Source organism: Phycodurus eques, chromosome 20 (assembly GCF_024500275.1).
Source record: "Phycodurus eques isolate BA_2022a chromosome 20, UOR_Pequ_1.1, whole genome shotgun sequence".
In the NCBI taxonomy this organism is placed as follows: Eukaryota; Metazoa; Chordata; class Actinopteri; order Syngnathiformes; family Syngnathidae; genus Phycodurus; species Phycodurus eques.
In genome coordinates this window covers 9,037,759-9,049,823 of record NC_084544.1, presented here as the reverse complement: position 1 = coordinate 9,049,823, position 12,065 = coordinate 9,037,759, and the positions used below count along the sequence as shown (strand labels likewise).

The 12,065-nt window shown below is 42.7% G+C and overlaps 1 protein-coding gene across 1 annotated transcript; it reads left to right on the top strand.

Moving 5' to 3' along the window:
* Positions 1-833: 833 nt before the first annotated feature.
* LOC133395388 (gasdermin-E-like) lies at positions 834-12,053 on the top strand. Its single transcript, XM_061664220.1, has 10 exons — positions 834-1,528; positions 3,058-3,276; positions 7,316-7,508; positions 7,624-7,801; positions 8,890-9,010; positions 9,239-9,379; positions 10,153-10,274; positions 10,342-10,483; positions 10,565-10,635; positions 10,769-12,053. The coding sequence occupies exons 2-10, from the start codon at positions 3,066-3,068 to the stop codon at positions 11,024-11,026; spliced, it is 1,437 nt and encodes a 478-aa protein (XP_061520204.1). The 5' UTR covers positions 834-1,528; positions 3,058-3,065; the 3' UTR covers positions 11,027-12,053.
* Positions 12,054-12,065: the final 12 nt, after the last annotated feature.

Genomic DNA, 12,065 nt, shown 5'->3' with positions numbered 1-12,065 from the left:
TTTGCCTCGATCAGGTGCTCCTCGCAAGATTTCCGACAGAGGAGTGCAAAGAATAATCAGAAGAGTTGTCCACGAGTCAAGGAGCACCTGTGGAGAGCTTCAAAAAGATCTGGAATTTGCAGGTACTGTTGTCACAATGAAAACCGTGAGTAATGTACACCGCCGCCATGGCCTGCATGCACGCTCACCACGCAAGACCCCATTGCTGGGGGAAAAAAAAGAATGTCAAAGCTCGTTGAACGTTTGGTGAACAACATTTGGACAAGCCAGTTAAATACTGAATGGTACTGGTAAACTTCACATTATTGAAGGAAGGATGAATGGGCAATTGTACTGAGACATTCTTGACAGAAATCTGCTACCATCTACGAGGATGATGAAAATGAAACGAGGGTCGACATTTCAGCGGGATAATGATCCAAAATATAGTGCCAAGGAAACTCCATTGGTTTCAAAGGAAAAAAAATAAAGCTGCTAGAATGGCCCAGCCAATCACCTGACTTGAATCCAATCGAAAATCTATGGAAAGAACTGAAACGCAAGGTCCATAAAAGAAGCCCACAGAACCTTCAAGATTGGAAGACTGCTTTTGTGGAGGAATGGGCCAAAATCACAGCAGAGCAATGCATGCGACTAGTTTCTCCATACAGGTGGCGTCTTGAAGCTGTCATTGCAAACAAAGGCTTTTGTACAAAGTATTAAATAAATACCAGTTGACGTGTTCAATACTTTTTTCCCTGTGTCATTTCACATTACACACAACTTAATTTCTGATCTTATTTGTTCTACTTTCTCTGTATGTATTGATTACTCGAGTTGTTCCCAATATCTGGTGTAATGTTCATGTCAATAGCACCTTTGGATATATATTAAGTGAGAAAAAGGATAACGTGTTAAACATTTATTTTATCCGCTGTATACACTTCTCAAACATGCAATTTGGATTACTACGAGTTCACTTCAAAGTCAAATTGTTTTCTACATCCACTTTTCACACAACATCAGCACACGCACAGAATAGGAAGAGCTTCTTTTTCGAAGTATTTCACGCAGTTGGTTTGATAGTGACCACAAACGTGAACTCTTTCCTGCCTGCCCCCCGGTACCTGTTCTTTGTAACTCATATTGTGCTGACAACCCACAAAAATCCCCATCGTTTAGTCAAACGACACGTCGAAAATCACATCACCACATTTCCTTTCTACAATTTCATTTTCAAAAAATGAATGCGGCAAATCAGCTCATTTCTTGCACGCACACGCACACGCGCACGCGCACGCAGCGTAATTGAGTCCAGTGACTCCTGCAGTGGGAGGAGGCAAACGTTATGCGCACACGCTGGAAGGTTTCACCGCCAGTTCTCTCGCGCCACCGTCATTTTCTAAGAAACCTCTGAGCAAACTCCCTCTTAAGGAGTCCAGTGGGCAACATCTCGTTGGCCTCGGTGATTTGGAACTTCGTTAACAATTGCACACCGCGGAGATTTAACGGCGACCCTCACAAGTTACCTTCGCGAAAGACAAACAATGTAAGTAATCGATAACTACTTCAATAACTAGTTCATTTGGGTGAAGAAAGGGGCCAAACCTGTGCTCTTGTGCTCGATATTCGCGTTTATTGTGTTTCCAAGGAGTTATTACGTGATTTAATTTGATAATCCGAGTCATGAGTTAAACTGGAGCGCGAGAGTGGCTGCCCGGAATCGGGGGGGGGGGGGGGGGGGCGTGCATGTGTCCGAATTGGGGAAATGTTTTATTTTTATTTTTTCTTCCAACTTATTGTGCTTCTAATGTAATGATTCCAATTACAGTTAGTTTTTAGAAAAGGAAACGTTAGGAAGTGTATCAGATGCAAATATGTAATGCAGTGGTGGGCCCTTTTGAGAAGGGGCTTCACTGACTTAAGCCACCTCTTAAAACCACCACTCTCCCGTCGCAATTATAGAAGCCATCAATACTAGAAACGCAGTATATAACCGCACGCCACGTGCATCAACGTTTATCATATAAGATGACAAAAAACGTACAACATTTGGACGAAAACACATCTTACTCACCAAAAACTCTGATTATTAAATGTATAAATGTGTGCAGAATGCTACAGGTGCAATAAATTATAGTTGTTATCAGGCACATGCACAGATCAACCCCGAATGGTGCTCAAGCACCAGCCCTTTTGCCCTGGATGAAGTGCTTTTGCTGCAGCTCCTGCACTTCACTTTTGGCCAGGATGAAGGAAGTGCCCTTTTTCCCTTTTTTTTTTCTTCTTTTTGGAGCTCATCTATTCCCCTGACCCAACAGGAAAATGTGTCAGCACCCTCTGCCCTATTTTTACCACAGTGTAAATTACCTATAGAAGACAATATTTTGTCAAATTGTATTCTACTGTAGTTAGGAAACGTTAACCTGCAACCAGACTCAGGTGTAACGGACGGGCATCTTTGGGGGAATTGCGATTTGGGCCAGCTGGTTAGCTCTCTGAAGCAAATTTTAAATCAGATTGGTTAAAGAAACAGACGTGTTGCTAGTATAGTTTAAGAGGCTTTGGCCAGCACTACTGATTCTGAAGACACTGGGCAGATTACATGAACATGGCAGCACATCGAGGTTGAAATGTGATGTGCTGTATGGACAAAACAAAAGCAGGCACATTTGGTTAGTTGGTAAGTAAGTACAGTGCCAGGGTTATTGTGGGAATGGATGGTGGTATTTGTTTCCCCTTCAGGGGGAAACATGTTGCGCTGTTGAGTTCACTTTCAGACAACTTTCTTTTCTTTGGCTGATTTGTTTAACATTCCAACAATGAGAAGACATGGAGCTCAATATGACTTCGGCTGCCTTTGGCCTTTGAAATATGAGCGTGCAAAAAGTACTGCATGTGTGTGTATCCATTTTATTTTTTGTCTGACTAAATTAATAACAGGGAACACTGGAATACAACCAATTCTTGTGGCTACTCCCACAGGGTCTGACTTCCTCATACACTTCTGTCAGCTTGTGGGGGAAAGACAATTAGAAAATTGCTTGCACCACTTATGTGTTCTCTTTCTTGCCACAGCTCGAGCTATGTTTTCCAAGGCCACTTCCAGCTTTGTCCGTCAGGTTGACCCAGAAGGAAGCCTCATTCATGTGTCCCGGATGAACGACTCGTCCAAGCTGGTTCCGATGGCTCTGGTGGTCAAACGCAAGCGTGTCTGGTTCTGGCAAAGGCCCAAATACCAACCGACAGATTTCAAGCTCAACGATTTGTTGCTGGGCGAGAAGGGGCTTACACCTGGTATGTAGGTGTTGCATGTGCCGTTTGTGTTCATTTCTTGACAAAAACCAAGTACAGTGAACCCCAACTAGATCGCTGCTCATCAATCACTCTGCTTTATTGCAGATTTTTTATGATTTTTATTTTTTTTTATTTTACAGTATACAGGAAAGTCAAATTTAGAGTTGCACGCCTTCAGTGGACAATCACATTGTGCTGTAACATGGAGAGACTATATGCCTGTGAATGTTTTCGTTAGCTCTGTTTGGATTTGTTTACTGCTTCCTTCTTCTTCTTTTCCTTTCTGCTTGTCCCGTTAGGGGTCGCCACAGCGCGTCATCCTTTTCCACGTAAGCCTATCTCCTGCATCCTCCTCTCGAACACCAACTGCCATCATGTCTTCCCTCACGACATCCATCAACCTTCTCTTTGGTCTTCCTCTAGCTCTCTTGCCTGGCAGCTCCATCCTCATCATCCTTCAACCAATGGACTCACTATTTCTCCTCTGGACGTGTGCAAACCATCGAAGTCTGCTCTCTCTAACTTTGTCTCCAAAACATCGAACCTTGGCTGTCCCTCTGATGAGCTCATTTCTAATTTTATCCAACCTGGTCACTCCAAGAGCGAACCTCAACATCTTCATGTCACTCCAAGAGCGAACCTCAACATCCTCCAGCTCTGCTTCCTGTTGTCTCTTCAGTGCCACTGTCTCTAATCCGTACATCATGGCTGGCCTTACCACTGTTTTATAAACTTTGCCCTTCATCCTAGCAGAGACTCTTCTGTCACTTAACACACCTGACACCTTCCTCCACCCGTTCCAACCTGCTTGGACCCGTTTTTTCACTTCCTGACCACACTCACCATTGCTCTGGACGGTTGACCCCAAGTATTTAAAGTCCTCCACCCTTGCTATCTCTTCTCCCTGTAGCCTCATTCATCCCCCACCACCCCTCTCATTCATGCACATATATTCTGTTTTACTTCAGCTAATCTTCAATCCTCTTCTTTCCAGTGCATGCCTCCATCTTTCTAACTGTTCCTCCACTTTCTCCCTGCTTTCACTGCAAATCACAATGTCATCTGCAAACATCATGGTCCACGGGGATTCCAGTATAACCTCATCTGTCAGCCTATCCATCACCACTGCAAAAAGGAAGGGGCTCAGGGCTGATCCCTGATGCAGTCCCACGTCCACCTTAAATTCTTCTGTCACACCTACAGCGCACCTCTACCGCTGTTCTGCTGCCCTCGTACATGTCCTGTATTATTCTAACATACTTCTCTGCCACTCCAGACTTCCGCATGCAGTGCCACAGTTCCTCTCTGGGTACTCTGTCATAGGTTTTCTCTAGATCTACAAAGACACAATGTAGCTCCTTCTGACCTTCTCTGTACTTTTCCATCAACATCCTCAAGGCAAATAATGCATCTGTGGTACTCTTTCTAGGCATGAAACCATATTGTTGCTCGCAAATACTCACTTCTGTCCTGAGTCTAGCCTCCACTACTCTTTCCCATAACTTCATTGTGTGGCTCATCAACTTTATTCCTCTATAGTTGCCACAGCTCTGCACATCACCTTTGTTCTTAAAAATAGGCACCAGTACACTTTTCCTCCATTCCTCAGGCATCTTCTCACGCGCTAGAATTCTATTGAACAAGCTGGTCAAAAACTCCACAGCCACCTCTCCTAGATGCTTCCATACCTCCACAGGAATGTCATCAGGACCAACTGCCTTTCCATTTTTCATTCTCTTTAATGCCTTTCTAACTTCCCCCTTACTAATCATTGCCACTTCCTGGTCCACTACACTTGCCTCTTCTACTCTCCCTTCTCTATCATATTCCTCATTCATCAACTCCTCGAAGTATTCTTTCCATCTAGCAAGCAGACTGCTGGCACCAGTCAACATATTTCCATCTCTATCCTTAAGCACCCTAACCTGCTGCACATCCTTCCCATCTCTATCCCTCTGTCTGGGCCAGCCTGTATAGATCCTTTTCTCCTTCTTTAGTGTCCAACCTGCCATACATGTCATCATATGCCTCTTGTTTTGCCTTTGCCACCTCTACCTTTGCCCTGTGTCGCATCTCAATGTATTCCTTTCGCCTCTCAGTGTCCCACTTCTTCTTAGCTAACCTTTTTCCTTGTATGATTTCCTGTACTGTGAGGTTCCGCCACCAAGTCTCCTTCTCTCCTTTCCTGCCAGAAGATACACCAAGTACTCTCCTGCCTGCTTCTCTGATCACCTTGGCTGCAGTGGTCCAGTCTTCTGGAAGCTCCTCCCGTACACCGAGAGCCTGTATCACCTCTTCCCGAAAAGCTGCACAACACTCGTCCTGTCTCAGCTTCCACCACATGGTTCTCTTCTCTGCCTTTGTCTTCCTAATTTTCCTCCCCACCACCAGAGTCATCTTACACACCACCATCCTATGCTGTCTAGCCACACTCTCCCCCACCACTACCTTACAGTTGGTAACCTCCTTCAGATCACATCGTCTGCACAAGATGTAATCCACCTGCGTGCTTCTACCTCCGCTCTTGTAGGTCCACCCTATGTTCGTGCCTCTTCTGGAAAAAAGTGTTCACTACAGCCATTTGCATCCTTGTTGCAAAGTCTACCACCATCTGTCCCACCAAGTTCCTTTCCTGGATGCCGTACTTACCCATCACTTCTTCATCACCCCTATTACCTTCACCAACATGTCCATTACAATCTGCACCAATCACGACTCTCTCTGTCTGGGATGCTCAGAACTACATCATCTAGCTCCTTCCAGAATTTCTCTTTCACCTCTAGGTCACATCCTACCTGTGGGGCATAGCCACTAATCACATTTACACATAACACCCTCAATTTCAAATTTCAGCCTCATCACTCGATCTGATACTCTTTTCACCTCCAAGACATTCTTAGCCAACTCTTCTTTTAAAATAACCCCGACTCCATTTCTCTTCCCATCTACACCATGGTAAAATAATTTCAACCCTGCCCCTAAACTTCTAGCCTTACTGCTTTTCCACCTGGTCTCCTGGACACACAATATATCAACCTTTCTCCTAATCATCATGTCAACCAACTCCCGAGATTTTCCTGTCATAGTCCCAACATTCAAAGTCCCCACATTGAGTTCTAGGCTCTGTGTTTTCCTCTTCTCTTTCTGCCGAAGAACCCGCTTTCCACCTCCTCTTCTTCTTTGACTTCGACTCACAGTAGCTGAATTTCCAACGGCGCCCCGCAGGTTGACGGCGCCGGTGGCGGACGTTGTTAACCCGGGCCACGACCGATCCGGTATGGAATTCTTTGGATGAACGCTCATATTTGTTTGGCAAGGTTTTAAGCCGGATGCCCTCGCTGACGCAACCCTCTGCATTTATCCGGGCTTGGGACCGGCCTACAGTTTGCACTGACTTGTGCCCCCCCCCCCCCATAGGGCTGCATTATTTGTTTACTGCTTTCAAGGTTTATAATTACTGTAACATGCTAATGCTAATTGCTGTTAGCCGGTCTGTAGCGTTTCGCATTATGTGTTAGCATTAAGGTAGTGGACTTTCATGAGATTTCATGGTTTGGTTGAACATGTAAGTCATTTTTACAGTCAACGTCTTTGGAGAACTGTGCAAACGAGAGAGAATAAAATCTGGTCTCACCTATTGTGGGTGGGTCGGGAACTGTATCTCCCTACACTTAAGGCAATGCAACTCTAAATTCAGATTTGCCTTTATAAAATAAAAAATCCATTAAAAATGATCAGTTAAAAAATGTGATATCGCATTATAGCGGGGAACACTGTATTTTCTTCTTGTTCTCACGTTCCCCTTATGCACCTCCTCTAGAGGCTCGTCCTTTTTTAATATAAAGCCAAAGAATGAGCAAAACACATGCAGCGTGACTACTTTGATGTGTGACGACTGGAGTTTTGTGTTGCATATTTTCCGAAAGTCGCAATTGTATGACCATTTAGCCCTTGTACGCACAACAACACCTTGCCATGTAACCACTCAGGTTTGAATTATTTTTTTTTTACTCATACTTAATGTTGATGTCTGTTTCAGCTGTGTCCAAGAAGGAATTCCTGACCTACACGGGCATTTTTGGAGACAAACTCACTGGCAAGCTGGATGCCGAGGCTGGCTCTGTCAGCCTGACGCTCAAAGCTCTGGGCTCATCGAAACTCCTGTCGGATTTTGGCAACCTGCAGAAAGAGGAACTGGATGTGACTAAGTTGTTAGAGGAATCCAACAAGAGGTGCTAAATAATTGATCGCATAGTACAACGGACACAAGCACCTGCATTCAGTAGTGTCTTGTTACTGTGGCTGTGAGCACACGCACAGTACACATTCATCTCTACTTTGCACCAGGCTGGTGGACATGGAGCACGTGTTGGTGCAGCAGCTCGAAAAGCGATCTGACGTTCTGGCCATTGTCAAAGAGAGGATCCTCACCACCGCCGCTTGCACTCTCACCGAGACCAAAAAGGAGCAGTGTGCCTTTCGTGCCGTTGTGGGACTGTTGGGCAAGCTGGGGGCCAACATTAAGGTGAGTGTCTTGTGCTTCGAAGAACTGTACGATACTGTGCCAAAGTCTGATCTCATTTTGTTGTTTTAATGACCTGCATGGACCAAGAACAGTGGCGGTTTCTGGTATGTGTGATACGTGCAGCCGCACAGGGTGGCATAAAATTAAATGTGAATTGGTTTCCAATTGATATCATGAATTTTAATGCATTAGCATTTGAATGGGGTATTTGCACCCCCTTATTAAAACACAATGTTTCAACTTATTGCGTATGTGCGTGAGCTAGGCCAATAGCAGCTCCTGCGTAAGTGTGTTCATTTTGTTTACATGCTTTATTGTTATTCCTGCGTTTAATAAACACCTGAAAAGTGCTTCAGTGACTGTGGCTTTCCTTTTCCACATGCGAGGGCATTATAGATTTCCACGATATACAGTAGGAGAGGGGTCATATTAATAGAAAATTAATAGAAAACTGACTCTTTACGAGCTCGTATACAAATAGCTGGGATCAAGTGTGGAATTACAAAATGTAGTGGAAAGAAAATAAAAATAAAATTCACAGGTCAGAAATAGTGTCTGTAAAATAGACTGATTCAGATTTGGGCTGATTCATATCAAATTACCTCGCAGTAGAAGGAGGTGGTGTGACCAGTGGCTTGTTTGCATAAAAAGAGGGTGAAAAGTGTGCTATAATTTTTGATCATTGGGGTCTTTTGACACCACGAAATTTTAATTTGGGAACAAAAATATTGTTAGTCTAGTTGCATACTCCGAAAACATTCAAATATGACTTGGGCAACTCTGCAATTAAGCTAATGATATATCACGATTTACGCAAGTCCTCCACATTTTTTCCCCCTTTTAGTATTAAAGCTCATCAGTAGCAATCTCTAAATGAACAAAAACAAAGGATGCTAAACATAAAAATTCCATGTAATAATTAGTCCGCCATGTAGCAACAAAGTACTCAAACAATAAAATGTGAATGTTCAGGACTTGATGAGCTCTTGTTTTTTTTTTGTTTTTTTTGTCAGCTCAGTTCTAATATTATTCTGTCCATGGACAGAAAAGCATTTTAGTTCATATTATGTGTGCGTATGTCATTTCAGGTCTGTATCAAGGAGAGCAATGACATTGAGACGGGCAGCGATGTTTCCTTGACGATCCCCTCTGATGTTGTCGTTGCATACAGCATCCTGGAACTAGAAATTAAAAAAGACGGCCACTATAGTGAGTTTGTGACTTTTGTGAAAACCACTTCTTCATTTTGGCACTTTCCTGCAAGTTCAAGTTGTTCCCAGTAACACTCGGAACACCAGAAATTGTCACTTTCTACTGTGTTTATTTATTATATTATTTTATGAGTTATTAGGTGTCACAAATTCTATCAAGGTTGATAATTCATTGGTTTTGTGGCCCATGTGCATCTGTGCGTCCCCTAATATGTATCATTTTCAGAAATATGTCTCCAGCCTGGAAAGATCGGAGGGGGCTTTGAGGCCGATATGGGGAGGTCGTGGTCCTCTCAAGACTACCTGGACATGACGGATGGGAGGTGCCTTGATGAGAATATTCCAGATGAACAACTGCAACAAGATGGTTTGTGTCCTTTCATACGTTTTAGTTCATCTTAAATTTCACACTGATTACACTGTACAGTTGACATTGTTTCGGAAGGGAAGTGAAACTCAGAAGGGCATCAATCAAATGTCGCAGGTTCTCTTTTTCCCCTCACACTGACAAACTATTAATGACTGGGGCTTTTTTCATTAACTGGCATTTCTTCTCAGATTGAAAATGAATGTGAAAATAAAAGTAACATACAAAGAAATTTTAGACTCACTATTGGATCTGCACTCCAAATTGATGAGTCCTGTAGGTTTATAACTCATAGATGTCTAGTACCCTAAACACTACCATATACAACTGAAGCACTCTTTTTTTTTTTTTTTTTTTTTTTTTTTATCTGATTTTTTTTCACACATAATATTTATTATGTACTACTGTAAAGTCACAACGACTAATTTAACGAAAATTACAAAAAACTTTTTTGTTGTTGTTTTTTTTAAATAAAAAACCTCCGTTTAACAGTAATGGGTCTTTCACACTGCATTTGTTTTGCACCGTGATTACCGCTAGGTAGGGCGCAGGGAGGATGGCTTGCCGTATGTGTTGCTGGTTGCTAAGTGACCAAAAAGGAAGTGGCCTGGTGCCTCTTCCCCCTTGTTTGGACATAAAGGAACATCAGGATCTTGTAGAGTATGAATATACAAGGGTTCACTGTGAGCTGAGTTAAGCTCGGTCACAACAAATTAAATTTATCAGTCAAGTTACCGCTTTATATCTTAACGTGTGATCTCGTGCTGTTTTAGGATCTCAGGTGGCAGACCTCGCTCCTCTCGCGGCGCTTTCCCAAGCAACTCGGTGGACCTTCTTCTGCAAACTGCAAGATATTCTGAGGGACAGAATGACCCTCTCACATCTGCAGCTTGCAGTGAGTGAATATTCGTAAGGTGACCACGAATAAAGATTTGAGGTCCAATCTTGTTTCTGTCTTTGAGCTCGAGGACGCGTGTATTAGCAAGAGACCTGACACGACACAGCAGGAGGAACTCTCAGGCGGTCAAACCAAACTACCGGACAACGTCGACGGTGCTGCCGCTCCCGTGAATGCTGCTCATCTGTTGGTCAGTGCCTTGGAAGGTGAGCGGAGATTTCCCTCCTCAAGCACACTTCCCTGCAAAGCTTTGAGCAGTGTTGTGTTCTGTTGTTTTTTTTTTGTAGAGCTGCCCGATGAAACTTTAAGCCTCCTTTCTGACAGTCGGCCTGAGTTCTTTGAAGCCTTCAGCAGCCTGGTTAGTAGTTTCAAGATGTGCTCGCCATCGCCGTTCACTGAGTGTGAATCTAAAATCATGCTAATAAAAATGTAGTTAAACACAAGTGGGTGGTGCAACTAAATTCACTGTCACTCATCTCCCCTCTCTCTAGATGAGTCTGTTGAAGGAGAGCAATCGTCCCGTCTCCATGGAGTCTCTTCCTACGCCACTGTGGGAGAAACAAGCTTTCCAGCAGGCAGAGGAGCTTCTCGGCTCCGTCGGCGCGATGCTGACGGTCGACGGCGACCAGCTGTGGTTGGAGACGGGAGAAAAAAATGAAGTGCACGTGTTGGTCCTCCGTCTCAGCACTTATGGACTGTCTCTGCTGTGCGGTGGACAAAAAAGGGATTTTTTCCCCTGTTTGGTTTAGGTTCATTTTTTACTGCGTATTTGTATTCTTATATGTACTGACTGTAACAGTGTTTCCCGACAGTTACTGAGCCACAGTACATAATTTACATGTTAAAAAAAAAATATATATATATATATATATATATAATCTTGCAGAACTGTGCCACGTACATCTGGAGCAGTTCAGAATCAATATTTGGTCTATCTTTGTTTTCATATTATTCTGTTATGTGAATGGCGACTGGTGAAAACCGGTTAACGGTACCTTCTGGCATCTCGTGGGAGCGCATCTAGTTCTTCTGTCTGTCACTATACATGGCTGGCAAAGATAGATGAACAAAGGTACATTTTTTTTTGTCGTAAATGGTTATAATTTTCAGACCGACTGAGTGAAATAGGATCACTTCTTATGGTACACCTGATGATCTCTCACAACACGCTAATGTGCCTCGGCACTGTTGTTGAGAATCACAGGACTATAACTATTTTTCTGAAGGAAGAAATTATATATTTCTATAAAATGTCACTTTTATATTATTTTAGTAAAACGTGGAGTGTGTTTATGTTTTTACAGGTATTCCTATTGATATTTTATGCACTATAACAACTTAATAGGCTCTTTCTCAATAGATATATTGTATATTGAGAGATCCTTCGAGGAAACTCAAATATTTGCTGGAGTAATAGTTATAGCTGTTAGTAAGGTTGACAGTCGTTATTTATTTTTTCAAACAACAAACTAGAACATTTAAAGCATACTAAAGTGCATTATCATATCATACCAAAATATGCTAAAACCTTCTTGCCAAGGTGGTGTTCTACTTTTATTGAGGCTGCTTTTTACTCGTTACTAAGTTACAAATATTAATCAGAATTAATGAATGTATCTAAATCTATAAAATGCAACTGGACACCATAGCTATATTTGAGACTTATTTCTATTTTATATATTAACTATTGCTCCATATATGAAGCTGAAATTTCCATGCACTTATCGTGAATTTCTTGTTTGATGAATTATAGTTTTTAAAGGATATTTTCCTATACAGTCGAACTGA